This window comes from Saccostrea echinata, unplaced genomic scaffold (genome assembly GCF_033153115.1).
Source record: "Saccostrea echinata isolate AGI-Se365-2 ecotype Australia unplaced genomic scaffold, CSIRO_AGI_Sech_v1 ptg000056l, whole genome shotgun sequence".
In the NCBI taxonomy this organism is placed as follows: domain Eukaryota; kingdom Metazoa; phylum Mollusca; class Bivalvia; order Ostreida; family Ostreidae; genus Saccostrea; species Saccostrea echinata.
In genome coordinates this window covers 17,182,055-17,199,197 of record NW_026889805.1, presented here as the reverse complement: position 1 = coordinate 17,199,197, position 17,143 = coordinate 17,182,055, and the positions used below count along the sequence as shown (strand labels likewise).

Sequence of the window (17,143 nt, the reverse complement as noted above, 5' to 3'; positions counted from 1 at the left end):
GTTAAAATAGAAGAAAAAGAAATATGATGTTTACTATATTTTTTTTTTTAAATTAATCCTGTTGGAGTACATATAAATTAATATGGTAGCTGTTAAAGTGCAATGGTAAAGACTTTGTTGAAAGTTAATTTTATTTTCAACTAATAAACAAACTTGTAGTTAGAAGGAGACCAATGGAGGTGAAAAAAAAATATCAAAGGATCGCAAATGTCTTAATTAAGATACCTATCAGTGTTTTGACAGTGTGTGAATAGGAGAAATGGGTATATTTCTGAAAGCTATTTACAGTTTCTGTTAACTTTTGTGTTTGCTGGATGACCAAAAACTGCGCTTCATGGGGAGTCCATTCAGTCAACCTGTAATTGTGTTTCAGGACACCACTGAGTGACTCAGATTTAAAAAAAAAAAAATATTCATTTATATAAATGTAAGGAAAGGTTACATTATAATTAGTATTATAAATTTGGATTTGATTAAAAATTCATCAGATTGGAAATAAAATTAATAAATTTGTTTGTCTTTAAAAGATGAATTTTGGGGGGTTGTTATGAACATCAGTGGGCGAGTCCTTGACACCAATAACTGTATGTTACTGTGTAATTTTCGCTGGTGGAAACATGTAAAATTGCCTGTTTTTATCTGATTTTAATCTTGGTTACTTTGTTCTGTGGTGTTTTCATGGACACCTACCCATTAAGTTACACCACTGACCCTCACATCTCCCGACCACAATACAAATGTTGTAATTATTGTTATCTCCCCTGCAGTGGGGCCCTAACAGACCAGGAACAATAAATAGACCATTACCACAATGTCAAACTATCCTGTTATTTGTCCCTGAGCATCGGGATGTTTTTTTTTTTTGGCCTAACTTCTTTTAACCCTTCTTTAAAAATTTACCTCATTTGTACTACATGTTTTTTAAAGGAAATTGAATTACCTGTATATAATTGATTCTGACAGTTTCTTTGAAACAATTACTCAATTGTGTAAAATGAACAATTATATCCAGTTTTGAGTGGCCAGCAATAGTTGACCTTAGGGCTGTCTCAAATGACCACTAAGTCTGTGTAAAACAAATGAGTAGTCAAATATGTTGGTGATGGTTAAGGCAGGGTGAACTCAGGCCTAGGTAAGATCAAAAGGTGTTCCTAATGTCACCAGTGTATGATGTTGGGTCAAGTCTCACTATATGTTTCAAGGGCTATATGCCCAAATATTTATGGGCAGCTGTGGCTGTTTATTACAAATAATTTGGAAGTGCTAAACTAGAGGGATTTTAAGTTTGTTTTGTTTGTTTGTTTGTTTGTTTTTAGAGTAAGTACAGTGTGCTCTTGGATGTTTAGGAGTTTCAGCTTTTGACTTCTGTTATGGATTGTGTATTTTTTTGGTGACAGTGATATATTATTCAGTGTATTTTAAATTTATTAAAAGGAAACATAATAGGTATATATATCAATATATTTGTAGAGTTCAATATATTTATTTACTTCTTTGAAATTAAAAGTTAAATTAGAATATGAACAGAACTAGAACAAGTTATAGTGTTTGAGATAAATAAATGCTGTAAATAACACATTGTTGATTTATTAGTTTATTCTCTGTATTAGGCCCTGGTTAGAACTAAGAATTTTTATATACACTGGACATGAAAAATGACATTATTTCATTCATGTATATAAAAATGACAGCTCATATTTTTATTATTTTGTGTATTACTAATTACATGCTTAGTTAAGGAATTGCTTTATGGAATAGAGTAAAAATAGATAAATAAATCTGGTATGTAAAATACATCTATTTCAAAAAAATGTAGAAACTTGGAAATCCTTTAGAATAGTATTGAAATGGATAAACTTTGAATACGTAAGGTTTGAAACAATATTATGTCAAGAGTCCATTAAACTTCTAAAAGAAGAAGCCTTTAAAGGTTTATATTGCGGAAATGTTGGGGAGTGAATGTTAGCCGATTTACATTAAAAAATTAAGACTATGAACAACTCATGTGCAAATGACATGACAGTTTTCCTTGCTTTTAATTTTTATTGCTTCCATCGTTAATAATGTGTCAGATTTTCCCTGTCCTCAATTTTCTAAGCGTAAATGTGAAGTGTATAGGTTAAATTGAGGCTGTCTCCATTTTTCAGGTAGCCACGCATGTGCCACATCTTCTGACAGGCCTTGACACACAACAGGACAAGATTAATTCCTCCCTGACAAAATTATCTGCATGCAAGAAAAATTGTCACCACAAAATTCTACTCACTCTCAGGTTTGTAACTAATTTAATGCCTCCATTTTATTACTGAAAAATAAGAAAATATTAGTCTCCATCTATCAGGAGTTTAAGTGTATACATGGTAATTTTTTTTTTTAATTTTCTTCCTCAGATTTAGTCTCACTTTCAAAATACATGTACCCAGACAATGTACGTCGGGATAAGCATGTCTTTTTTTCTCTTATTAGATGTAGAGGTTAATAGATCAGTTTTAATTTGATTTTCCAATTTCTAACATGAAAATAGTCATTAAGATCCTAGATGTAGGGTGTAAAAATCTCAAAGTAAATTTCTCATGATTCAAAAAGTAAACAATCCTTTCAGAGGGAGACAAATGCTCTGTTTGGTAGGAAGAAAGTCACTCAGTTTCTCAAATTTGTCTTAGATTTAAAGGAAGAACTGCAAACAGAATCCTCAAAGACTTAACGTTACTGTGTAAAAATTGCAACAGTTCTCTGTAATCCCTGTTCTAATCCCTGATTTTAGCTAATGTTTGTTACTCTGGTTCCCAACCCTTTGGTGTAGCGGATGGCTTTAGAACTTTTCAGTGCAGTGATGGTGGACACTGTTTATACTGGTACCCTGTTGTATGTTTTTAGATTAGTGGACCGAGGCTTGTTGGACTTCTTACTCACCTTCAGGCCAAAACCCAAAGTTGTTATAATGTAGGCAAATAGAAGAGAAAGCTTGTGTCAACATTTCTTTGTACTGATTCTACAAATATTTACCAGGACTGCATAACCTACCCCATTGTTTAGATGTGGTCCTTTGGATCACAAACAACATGACCTGATCTCTAATCTTGACCATCATTACTCAATTAAGATTATTCACAAAGGTTGGCTACTTAGATATTCAACAGCCAGATCATTAATTGCATAGGTAATTTGGAAAGTTAGTTATTATGGTATGACCAAGCACATGGATAGAATGCAGAGTTAGATCAAAGGTTGATAATGAATGGATTAAATTTGGAATAGAAAACAAACAAACATGGGGGAGCTATATTGCAGTGATCATCAATAGGAACTGTTACATGGCACAGCATGGTCTACAACAGCTTGTAAGGGGAGCTTTCACCTTAAATTCAAGGGGAATAATTCCTAGGGCAATCTTCAAAAAGTAATTCACAAAGCATATCCTTATATCATGGCTTTAAGCGTAGAATTTAATTCACTTCAGGAATATTCAAGATCTATAGTCAGGTTAGTTAAAATTAATTATCAAGTTGCAAAGTATTGCAATGATTTTTTTTTTAATCTAGGAGAAAAAAAATGTAATGCCATTATAAGAAAAAATCAAAGAACTGTTAAATTTATCATTTTGCTACTTTTTCTTACTTATTTCATATGTGAAAGAACTTTTTATACTGAATTGTTTTTCTTTGTTTTGTTTATTTGTTTGTTTGTTTTTTTAATTCAGAAAATTTAATTCATTTACCCTTTATTCTAGAAAATTGCTCATCTGCCAAATATTTCAGTTTTAATTATGTACATATGACTGACTATTTAATTGGGTAGATGGCATTTACAGGACATTGTTTGTTAATTTTTAATTATCTCAATCATAACACCTCTGCTAGAGAAAGTAGTGGCAACAGACACCTGTCCAAATTAAGGGCAGTCAAGGTATAAATTTTCAGCAATTTTATGGTAGCATTTCTTTTTTTTTCAGTTGGTTTAACTTTTAAAAAGAGGTTAAAGTTGTGGAAACATAAACCTATAATTACGGGAACAGCAATTATATATTGTCAACATTTTTAATAGGAGCTGAATTATGGAATTTACTATGTACAATAATTTGGAAATTTGTAAAAGTTAATTTTGAGGATTTAGAAGACTTACAATCAGGTATATATTTTTTAAAAGTATTTTTTTTTTTTTTTGGTAATTTATTTTAATCTCATAATTTGTTTGAATTTCTTTTATAAATTGGAATGAAGTTTACAGATTTTTGACAATTTTAAGTTTAATTTTTTTAAAAACTATTTTCAAATTAAGGATTTTTTTTGTTCATTGAATGCTGTCAATCATTTTTGTTTATATTTGCTCATAGATGGAACTTTTTAAAATGTTATCTAAACTCCCAAAATTACATTTACACAGTTACCGATATAGTAATTTTCTGAGAATACTTAACAAACTGGGCGGTCTCAAAGACTCATCATGTTAATACACCACAAAGCCCCTCAACAAACACACAAATCACCCAGATTTTGATGGGAACTTTTGCTAACAGAGATTATAAGTGAAAGTAGATTAACTATTACCTAACAGCTGATTAGCCACCATTGAAATAATGACGGGTAGCTGATAGTGTTTTCATTTACAAAATTTGACTGGCAAATGTCACTGGATCATTATGAAGAGGTTTGAACTTATTTATTCATCTTACAACATGTGGAAACATTGAGGCCTTTTAATATATGTAGTACTTAGCCAATTACCTGCACATGTACTTATCAATTAGCATAATGGAATTTCTAAGGCAAGGTACGTACTAAGCCCTGGGTTTAAATTAGGTCAATATACATATGTACACTTCATTATTTTCATTTTTTAATTAGTATTTTTTTTTATTTGTAATCTTTACATTAATGCTAAAATTTTAGACTTGGTTAATTGTTTTTTTTTTTTTTTGGAAAGGGGGGGGGGTTATGGGCTGATTGTAAATTTATTCAGAGATAACAATTTTCCCTCAGACACTATAATTGTGAAACAGTAGCTCAACTGGAAGCCTGAAAATTTCTTATCACTAATAGCTGCAGTTTATGGGTACTAAGTACACTTATTCACTGAGAGGGCCACATACCAGAAGTTTTATACCTCCCTCATTAGTAGTTAGCATGTCTGTATCAAAATATTCAATACCTTATAAGTCATAAGACTAAAATATAGTATACCACATACATTTTACTTATATAGTAAACCACATACATTTACTTACTCTGTAGGAACTGCTTTCATTTTAAGAAATTTTATCTGAATTATTTGGTAAATGCACAACTTCTTGAGATGATTTTCTCATGATTTTGATGGAAATTTTCACTATATTTGGGTCATCTGTTTGGTCATTTGATAATTCAGTAGGTACACTTGGAGATTTAGAGATCAAGGTGCCATAGTAGTAGAATAGATAATGGGTTTCATATCCGATTCTTTGTATATACCTAGGGATCCTAAGAGTTCCATTCTGAGCTTAAGGAACTGGTCAAGATGTGTTCCTATAGAACTTTCAGAAAACTGTGAAATTTGAGCTTAATAGATCTTATAAAAGTCAGCGATGTGTAAAAGCTAAACCAAACATTGTACTGTTTGATAAAGTTGGGGACACTGAGATCAATAATTAGTCAACATCAGGAATAATACAGTCATGCAGTTGCTTTGCAGAATTTTTTATCTCGTAGATGGCAATCTATATGTTTCACACCATATGGGAAGTAGGAGGGGTTAGTAAATGATTCATGAAGCTTTGAATATGTAAAATATCTGGGATGCTGATTAAATAAATCATTTCAACCAATCAGCATTCTCACTGAATCCTTGTTTCACTATTAATTAAGTTTTATATGCTCTAAACTGCATTATTCCTCAAAACCAATATTTTCCCTGTAAATATTATGTTGTGTTTGTAATTTGATTTTTTGGAGAAAATCAATGTGCAAAAAAAGACCCTTTTTATCCAGACAAAATTATCATTTGTTAAGTGTGTCTTTGTTTATTTATTGAGGCATGGTACAATGTGGTGCCATTGCTGGGATATTTGAGAAGTCCGTTCGAAGAGTCGCGGCCTCTTTTGTCATATTGTATTTCCAGTAGTTGAAATGTGATCTCATCAATGTAAAACAAATTTTTCACCAGGATGAAAAGATAATATATATGCTTATAAATTCTGGTAATTGGAAATAAAAATTTTGTCTGTTAGAAAAGTAAGATCTTTGCTTTTAGCTAAAAGTGAAAAATTTTCCAAATCATAAAGGATGTTTTTTTTTTTCAAAATGAATTTAAAAATAAAATATTTTAACTTCAACAAATTTATATTTATTATTTTGTATGTAAATTCATAATTAAGGAGTAATCACAAATTATGAAGTTATTTTCAAGCTCCAGTCTGTGTCCTGGGCTTGTCACACCAAAGTGTTGACATCTGCTGTAATATAGACATAATCTTCCTGGCATATTTCTAATCTGTCCTTAATTGACAGTTAACTAGCACTTAGTTTTAATATTTCTTTTCTGCTTTTAACTCTGACTAGGAATAAAAACACAATCCCTTTTGGTAGAGGGAATAAAAAAATCTCACCCTATTGAAAACTATCAAAGTATAAGTTGAGTTACATAAATAATCCTCTTCACTAAGAAATTAGTTTTGTTCCACTTAAGTAATGGGATTAATGAAAGAGATAGATTAAGGGTTTTAGAGAGTTTAACAGTAATCTAAATCTTGTTTGAAATCAGTTGTATTGTTGGCAACATTGCATTGTTTCGGCCATTAAACCAATGTAAAAGTTAAATTTCAAAAACAGGATTTATTTTTATAGTATTACTTGTGCAGCTATACATTACTTTTTACTGTGTGATTGGAGACATATTTCCATGCATTTGATTACTAATTAGTAATGGGAGGTATTTTAAGAACCATTTCAATAAACCAGCTGTAAGTAAGAGGATAAAAGGGAAAAAATGATAACCCTCCTGAGAAACTTTATTTTTTTTTAACTGGGGAAACATGTTTTGATCAATGCCTAAACTCAATGTCCAGTGAAAGTTACTGACTCGTTAAAACATAATGTCATCTTCATGCATGGGTCATTGGAAGATCTGAAAGGAAATGGTTTTTTTCCCCAAAGCATGACAATCTAAGACTAAGTTTAAGCAGTGGTTGCAGCCAGGAAATGAAAAGAAGTGACAGGATTATAACATATAATTTGGATAATTTAAATCAGCCATGAGGAAAAATTGTCTGTAACATTAGAAGGACCATCCCCATTCATGGATGAGCTATAATGGTCATGTCAAAAAGTTAAACGGGTGCTGTCCAGCAGAATTAAGAAATCAACAAGTGGGTGTCACAAGTTACTTTTCTGTAAGTGTCTTTAGAATATTTACTTCCTCTTTTTTCATCTGTAAATAGATTCCTTTTAGAGCAGGTTCATAAAATGTTCTGGATGTATGAATTTTGAGTGCCAGTATTTTATGACTATAGAATGAGCAATAGGGATTTTTTTTTTATTTAATGGTGATTTTTTTAAAAGGTTACACTAGTACATAATTATTAATATTGTTAAACACACTAGCAATGACTTCCAAAAACTGTCTTATTTGTTTTGGGCTTTGTTTCAAGGTTGTTATGTTTAGTTCATAAAATAAAAATACGTAAGCTAGCTTCTGCTTTTTTTTGTCTTGGGTTTGGAGTCATGTTAACACCTTGTTGAGCCTTCAGCAGGTCTTTGTTCTGAGTCAGTTGATTGTTTTGATAATATCAAAAGATGCATGTGTCCTCTTTGCTTCTTTTCAGCATGGTAAAAAATTGTAATAATGTTACACTCTTCAAAACAAAGAAGTGTTGGTATCTGTACTACGTCTTTTGAAATGCCTGTCACCACATTATAGAAACATGATATATTGTTGGTTAAGATTTTCCAAAACTGATAAAACATTGACTATTATATCTTTACATTCTGTAAAAAAAAAAACAATATATTTTCAGCTTGCTTTGTTCCAGGAGGGATTTTAAGGGATGTTAAAAACGAACATGGAAAAAAATCTTGAACATTGCAAGTCCTAGCTCTTCTAGAAGTACCATGAAAAAAATTTACATGTATGACTCAGTTTGGAAGATATAATTCATACTTCCATATTTCTATGCTTTCATGTATTTTAAAGAATTTTAAAAGGTTATACATATTTGAAAATCCCTGGGGAGCCCCAAATACAAAACCTGTTTTTCCCCAGTATCAATGCTACAGAAATGCTACACTGTCTGCCGCAAGTTTGATAATACTACTATATGAAGTGGACAGAGCAGAACTGTTACAGGTCAAAAACTACGAAAAAACCCCTGGAGGACAAAATGGGGGATGGGTCAAATCGTCATCAGATAGCTGGGCTTTTGTTCTAGTTTATCTAAGGATGGCATAGAAAAGTGTTAACTGATTATGGGTAGGATAACATCAGTGGGCATCCTAGCACAAAAGTCATTCTTAGCAAACGAGACAACTTAAGTGGTCCAAGATTCTCCAGGTTCTAAACTTGACTAAGAGGTAGGATTATCTTATAATTCAGGGAGATAGAAAAATTATTCAATTTTTTGACATGAAAAAAATTTTTTTTTTTTAATTTATCTTTAAAAAAAAACATTTTAATTATATCCTTTTACACCTGCTTATGATATAAATTTATTTTTTTAAATTTTTTTTTATATTGGAGAATTACCATCATGTAGCATTTCATATGAGATCAGTTTTTCATAATTGTTCAACAGTACGAAATATAACGAACTTTCTAAGTGCTTGTGTATATAATTTTTTTTTATTAATAATCTCTAGAAAGAAGAGAGAACAAGAAAAAAAAACAAATATACAAAAAAAAATTTAACCTAAATGTTTTGTTAGTATAAACAGTCATTAGATAATATTTCAAGAAAGTTTTGATAGCATGAGTTTTGATTTTGTAGGAACTTCTTCACATAGTGTACATAAAGCTAGAAGTTGTCACAAATGACAGATTTAGTATACAGTCTTGACAAATATTGATTTTGATTTCAAAACAGGGAGGTCTGAGAATTTCAAGTACCCTTTATAAGTTTGGTGATTTCTGAATTAATATATGTATGTCTCCGGTTTCAAAATAGTTCTTGCCCTGGATTCAGTAGAGTGCAGCAATTATGATCTGTCAGGGAAAGTTGTCCTGCGTCGTTTTTGTCTTTTTACGCTACATTATTTTTACTTCTAATTAAATACAGCTTTAACTTCATAAAGCTATACAAAAATTCTTTGTTGAAAATTTTGTACAGATTCAAGAGCATTTGACCAATGTTATTTTTTATTTTTAAGAAATTTTGTTTTAAAAATGGATTGAATTTTATTCTCTATGTTTTAAAAAAATGCATTATACAGAATTAAAAGGACAATTTCAACCAGGCAAAAGGTGGAAAACAAAATTCATTAGCATGAAGAAGACTTCAATTCCTTGATGACACAGAATCGCACAGATATCTATTGATTCTTTGTTTTGTTTTCACATTAATTTCTTATCATTTCGTTTCCAATGAAGCATTGAAATACAGGGAAATAGTGGTGGCTCAATATACCTGTTTGTCAGATGGCTTTTCAAGTGGCAGTTCGTGTTCCTATCCCAGCACAAAATTTACACAATTCAAGTATCAACAGACAAGTTTGTTTAACTTCAAGCTGTCAAGAGGAAGTTTTATTATAATTTATTCAATAAAAATAAATTTTTAGAGAAAATGAAAATGGGAGTGTGTAATTTTTCAGATAAATAAACTGCTCATCTTAAATATAAGAAAAGGGTCATTCTAAATGATTTTTCAACAAACTTAAAAATACACCAAAAATAAAGCAAAACAAATATCTATTTTATGTTTGGAAAGAAATAAATCATCAAAGCTAATTTTCAACAAGATTAGCATTAAAAAAAATGAGATATATATATTTTGAAATAAAAAAAGTGGTTTGACCATCAAAAGACAAATTCACATGGCACACAAGTTTTTATGATATTTCACAGATAAATTTTAAAAAAAAAATGATTTTTTTTTTTATTTCATTGTTTCAAACACTTGGTTGAAAATTTAAAGAGCTATCAACAATTCTTTGTGAATGCTTTGTCCCTTGTTTGTGATCATTAGGGATGAATGCACTGTTAATTTTTTATCAGAGGTGTCATGCTCTCCTTTAATTCATGGCCAGCCTTGCGATGAGTAGCACAACATTTAATACTAGTAGGCCCCCAGTAAATAGTGCACTGCAATAACATGGCTGGATACAGTAAAGAGAGCTGCGTCTTGAATCTGAATTTCATTATGGAATCCAGAATAAGTTTATTAAATATTCTTGTAAGTATTTTTCTTGTGTTAGAAAATGCTAGGTTTATTTTTGTGTTGAATTGATGAAATTGACTATGATGTGTTGAATTTATCTCAACAAGGTTCATTTTTATCATTATGGCTATTGAGTACTATTTCTATTATAAACAAGCTCATTTAATGTTGAATGGCTATCATATATATTCATAGAACATGCTTCTTGATGAAGTAGGATAGTTATGTTCCCCAAACGAAGTTTGGGAACATATTGTTTTTACTCTGTTTCTTATTATTATTATTATTATTATTTTTCTTCCTGGGTACTTTTTTGTCCGTGAGTGATCTCCGAAACTACACATCCGATTGAGGTGAAACCTTTTTAGGGTTAATAGGAATGTTATGTAGATTTGCGGAACGAAGGTCATTTTGCGCGCACGCGCATGCACGTGCGTGCGCGTGCATTGCGTAAAATGACCAATATACTTGATATAGCTGTAACTTTTATATTTTTTGATGAAATGCTTTGATACTCAGAATATAAGGATATACTAAAAGTGTAAACAAGATGACATGGTCAACATGCACATGCATGCACGTGCGCGCACGCGCAAAGCGTAAAATGACCAATATACTTGATATAAGCGTAACTTTTATACTTTTTGATGAAATGCTTTGATATTCAAAATATTTATATATATTAGAAGTGTAGACAAGATGACATGGTCATCATGCACATGCATGCATATGCATGCACGTGCGCGCGCGTGCAATGTGTTAAATGACCAATATACTTAATATAGCCGTAATTTTTATATTTTTTGATGAAAAACTTTGATATTAAGAATATACAGATATAATAAAAGTGTAGACAAGATAATATGGACATCACGCACATGCATGCACATGCGCGCGTGTGCAATATGTTAAATGACCAATATACTTAATATAGCCGTAACTTTTATATTTTTTGATGAAAAGCTTTGATACTAAGAATAAACAGACAAATTATAAGTGTAGACAAGATGGCGTGGTCATTATGAACATGCATGTAGGTGCGCATGCGCGCAATGCTAAGATGACCAATATACTTGATATAGCCGGAACTTATATATTTTTGATGAAATGTTTTGATACTGAGAATGTAAAGATGCATTAATAGTATAGAGGGGAAGACATGGTCATCCTGCACATGCATGCACGTGCGTGCGCGTGAAATGCGAAAAACGACCAATATACTTCATTGCCTTATTTAATGAAGCTTACAGGAAATGAGACACCAAAAGGGTGTTGGGGAGCGTTTGGGGAACATCTGTAACGGTCCCCGTTACAATTATAACTAGTTTTATTTGCCTTTGATGACTCGGGTGGGTTTTAATTATTTTTTTGTTGTTGACACTGGGCCAAGTTTAATCATTCATTTTCTGTTCTGTTACTTTTTTTGTTAATGTTTCCACTTAAAAAAATTCGCATCTATTTACTTTTCTCAATGTCATATTAAAGGATCAAAACTCTGCCGAGTCCAATTTTTTCTAATGATTTGTTTGCTTTCTGTACGCAAATAGAGGAACAAACATCCTCGGCACTTGTGTAGCAAAAAATTGTAATACATTTTGGGGATAGAGGATTTTCTGTAATGAGACAATTTTTCTGCTGAACTTTGAATTGTTCTGTTGAAGTGGGTTTTTCAAGTCAGTTAAATAGATATCAGTGAATCCGGTCTGAAAACCTAAAAGTGTGCAATAGTTTGGTAGGCAGGACTGGTTGTATTCCAATTCCATCCCAGGTGGTTAAAAAGTCGATACACAAGTGTACCTCCTAAAGAGGCAAAAATACAAATTTCTGACAGGAACGTGTAGAAGATTTAATATCCATGCTGTGTAATGTTTCTCTATTTTGGTGAGAGGTAATCCTCCGTCCTAGCTTGTATTGATGAGTTTGTTGACAAGTCTAGTTCAATATAACATGTCACCTGGTAGATACCTAGTTAAAAATGGACCTCGTTTTTATCAGAATCACTTGACCAACTGTTAGCTTTATATCTCCTGTGTGGATAAACATCGTATTTTCAATCCTCGTCAGAAAATCTGTTCTGAATTGGTAATGCAGGTAATCTGTTGCCATCATTTAGAGATGATAAGACAGAATTTAAAAGATAAATTTATTAAGTTTTATTGCAATTCTTTCTCTTTATTTGCAGGTAAAAATTTTCCTAACTTTCGGGTGCTGAATTAGGTCAACCTGTCTTCAAGAATGAGGAAAAAAGACAATTGGAGATCTTCATAAAATAAAATCATTCCCAAATTCAGCATCTATATTTCATACCTCAGGAAAAAAAATGCAGGGCATCGTATTTTCATTGCTTTCACTGACGTTCCTCTTCACATGCATTTCGACACAGGGCTTTGATGTTACCTTCCATCTGATGGAAGATCAGCCAAATAACACTCTGATAGGAAGCCTGGAAGAGGAAACCGGCCTCTCTAAGAAAATAAATGAATCACTCGCCAATCTAAAATTCAATCTCAAGAAAAAAGAAGAGCCAATAATCTCTTTATTTCGTCTTGCTGAATCTAGTCAGCTTTTTACCAACCAAGTGATTGATAGAGAAAATGTAAAGGTGTGCCAGTATAAAATACAGTGTGTGTTCGACTTTGACGTTGTTGTGACTAGTTCAGCTTCCAGCTACTTTGGTTCAATCCGTGTTCATGTCAATGTTACTGATGTTAATGATCACAGTCCAACATTTGATCCAAATCTTTTCCAACTCAATCTACCAGAGTCCACCACTGCTAACAAGAGTGTTTACAGAGTTGAGCCAGCACAAGATCTCGACAAAGGAGGTAATAACTCAGTGCAGTCATACCAGTTCATTCAAGTTGTGCCAGTACCTTCCATATCTATGGATTTCAGAATGGAAGAAATCATCTCTTCCTCTGAAGGATTGTCTCGTAACATCTTTACGAATGTTTCTCTGGACTACGAGCGGCAGAAGTCTTATGTTTATCACATCCTTGCTAGAGATGGTGGAAATCCACAAAAAACAGGAACTTTTACTCTAGAAATAAATGTTATAGATGAAAATGATAATTCTCCTATTTTCGTCAAATCTCGAGCAAATGTGACCATTGGGGAGAACACCTCTATTAACACACCATTTTATGTTTTCCATGCTAGTGATAAAGATTCTGGAAATAATGGTAAAATTGAATTTAGATTTAAAAAGTTTCAAGAGCAGTACCAGGAAATTGCATCATTGTTTTCCATTGAGAATGACACTGGCACAGTTAGAGTCATTGGTAACTTAAAATATGAACATGGAAAAGTATACCATATAGTTGTCGAAGCCATAGACAAAGGGGATATACCTAGATATGCTACAGCTCAACTTGATGTGACTGTAAAGGATTCTGGGAACAATGCCCCTAAAATAAACATCAACTTCTTATCCTCTGATCTTGGCAACAATACAGTGAGTGTTTCAGAGGAAGCCATCTTGGAGCAGGCAATCGCTGTGATTAATGTAGAAGACACTGACACTGGTCCTAATGGAGAAGTGACTTGTCGCACCTATAACACCTTTTTTGGTCTACAGAGTTTGAATGATGGATACAAAGTCATCGTGCAGCATTATTTGGATAGAGAAACTCAGAGCACACATACCATTAGGATCACTTGTGCAGACAAGGGGACTCCAGTATTAGAGAGTGTGGAACAGTTTACTGTGAATGTTCTGGATGCCAACGATAATCCACCAAAGTTCTCCGAATTCTACTACAATGCCAAAGTGGATGAAAACAATAACAGGGGGAAACAGATCATTCAAGTTCAAGCCACTGATAAAGATATCGGAGAGAATGGACAGATTTCTTACTTTATCGACCCTCCAACAGACAATAGATTCTCCATAGGTCATGATACAGGAATTGTGACAGCTAATGTCGACTTCGATAGGGAACAATCTGTGCATATCACATTCACTGTAAGGGCTACTGACCATGGAACTCCACCTCAAAATACAACAGCCAACATTTGGTTGGATATAGAGGATGTTAATGACAATCCACCTAATTTTCTGAAGGCCAACTTTGTCTTTTCTGTGAATGAAAATCTACCTGAAAATTCATTCGTAGGAGCAGTTCAAGCAGTGGACAAAGATGAAGGCAAAAATGGAGAATTCATCTTTGCCATTTCAGAGGACTATGCCAACAAGTCTGCCATTCCTTTCACTGTGTCTTCCTCAGGAGAGATAAAAACCTATCAGCCTCTCGACAGGGAGTTGCTGAACCGATATGACTTCCAAGTCATTGCTGTGGATAAAGGAAACCCCTCTTTAAAAGGATCGGCTCATGTTACAGTCAACATCAATGACAAGAATGACAATGCACCCATTTTCATTTTCCCTAGCACTGATAACCACACCATAATCATTCCAAACACAACTCCCCTTGAATCCATTATAGCTTCTATTCAGGCCTATGATTTGGATGAGGATTCTAATGGTTATGGAAATGGGAAAGTTCTTTTTTACATTGATGGTGGAAATGAAGGAGATGTGTTTTATTTGAATCATGATACTGGCAGTCTTCACTACAGAAAGCCTGTTGGTGTGGCTGAAGACTATACCTTCCACCTGAAAATACGGGCCCGTGATAATGGTAACGAGGCTCTGGAAGCAAGGCGAGATCTTGACATTATTGTAAAGTACATGAACGCTACTGCTGGTCCTCTGCATAACCAGGATGACTCTGACAAGAACATTCTAATTGTAGTTATTGTGGTTTGTGTCACCATTGTTGTGTCTGTGGCACTCATTGCCGTCATCTGCATGCTTCGGCGAAAGAATGAGGATAAGATGAAGGAAGATGGGCCTCCATTCTTGGCTTCACGCTCTCCTACCTCCACTCTCTATGACAGACCCCCAGCCTACCAGAATGTGACCCAGGGAGACAAGTCCAGACCACGGGTCAGCTTCTCCAAAGAAAATGACACATTCACCAAACAGCAACTGATGGAGAAAATGACAGGTCATGCGGTAAGTCTAATATAACAAACAGTGAAAGATGTGTCAAGAGAACCTGCTTCTAAATTATTACTAGTATTTATATGATTATTTATAGAGATATAAACATAAGCAATAAAATGTCTTTCATTATAAGTATGGGAAATAATGGTTGCAGCTATTGCAAAAGAAATTTACAGAACCGCTTATGTAGGTCATGTATTTTTTCTGCAAAAGCTGCAGTGTTAATTCCCATACTAACAAACAAACTAAGTATTTTATTGCTTAAATAAATAAGAAAACTGATGAAGTGATACTTTTTTGTAATAAACTTTCATTAAAAGTTTACACCTATCTGCATGCTAAACAATATCACTTTAAATCCTCAAATGGATATTTGTAATGTCACTATTAAATAAGAAAAAGGTACAAGTTTTTTTAGCTTTGTATTTTTGAAATCACACCATTTCTCCTGTTAAGAGATCACAACGTGTGAATCAGTGTCCCATTTACTTCAAGATCCCTCCAAAGATTGCAGTGAAATGGGGGGACAAAGGAGCATTTGACCCCCACAGCCTATCTCTTTCCGTAATCGTGGTCTTTGTGTTTGGTCACAACTGTCTGACATTGTAGTTTTGTAAAGTTTCCACTTCCAGATGACATTCAGTTTTGTTTAAATTTAAATTTTAAAACACTCGGAAACAAAGCTTGGTTTTTGAAAGGGAGACTTATTAAGAAAATGGTTTTCCAATCAGTAGATGAACACAAAGGCCTAGTAAAACTAGGTTTTTTTTATACGAGTTTTATTTTGATAAGGACAAAGTCATATTTTATTAGGTAACTAGCCCAGTTAATTATAGGCAAGTTTAAAAAAAGCTGTTTTGTAGACTGTTTTAAAAAAATAATATATTGTAAATTAAGGCAAGGAAATTTAATCTAATATATAAAAAATACTTCAGTTCTTATATAAGTAAAAAAAGTGGTTTATAATATTTGTTAAGTACCATAACAATACGTCAAATACTTATTGCAAAAAGTACTCTTGTTTATGAATGTGCATTTTCTTGCCCAAGCCATGTTGCACGGAAGAATTAAGACAAAAATAATCATCTGAAATCTGTTGAAAAGTTGAAACAAAGAAGATTATCATTTAACTGTTAAGGTTACCACAGTCATGCAAACTTTAAAAAACAGAGTTACTCACAGTTTTGAAAAGAAACTATCACTTGACAAAACAGTTTGTATACTAATTTTATCAGAGAATCATCTGCTCTTCTTTTACCAGAAATGTGATACTGATTTCTTTGAAAGAAATTTCTTTGAGTTTGGTAAGAGAAACAAAGGGTTTATCATTGGTATCACGTTTTGGGTAGTTTTCTGTTTAACACTGAAATACATCCCTTTCCACTCGCTGATAATGCAGTAGATAAAATTTACGTGGTTAATGGTGTTTTTTATACCGCAGTTACGAAAAGAAAAGATAGCTTTTAAATTTATCTGATAAATTGTTGCATTGTAAATCTGTTTATTTCCAAGTACCAAACAGAAAAGATACATGTACTTTTTTTTTCAAAATTGCAATCTCACTGGAAGGTGAAATAATAAGTTCATCATTTTATTTACTGAGTAAAAGTTAAGTGGGTATAGATAAATATAATTTTTGAAAAATGAAACACCTGTACATGGAATATTACTGTTTCTATTTGTTCACTTGATTCACGAACAGACAGATAAAACTTCACAGTCGGAAAACCATCACATTTAGACAGATGTCGCAAAATTAATGACATAAAATACCGATTTTACCAACAACAACAAGT

The 17,143-nt window shown here is 32.7% G+C and overlaps 1 protein-coding gene across 2 annotated transcripts in view; it reads left to right on the top strand.

Moving 5' to 3' along the window:
* The window catches only part of LOC133173163 (protocadherin alpha-1-like), a 42,521-nt gene that overhangs the window by 21,989 nt on the left and 3,389 nt on the right, over positions 1-17,143 (top strand). For both annotated transcript variants that reach the window (XM_061308107.1, XM_061308108.1), the window contains 2 exons: positions 2,148-2,272; positions 12,522-15,356. In XM_061308107.1, the coding sequence (XP_061164091.1) occupies positions 12,660-15,356 (2,697 nt within the window). In that variant the 5' untranslated portion in view covers positions 2,148-2,272; positions 12,522-12,659. The remainder of the gene's footprint in view (positions 1-2,147; positions 2,273-12,521; positions 15,357-17,143) is intronic.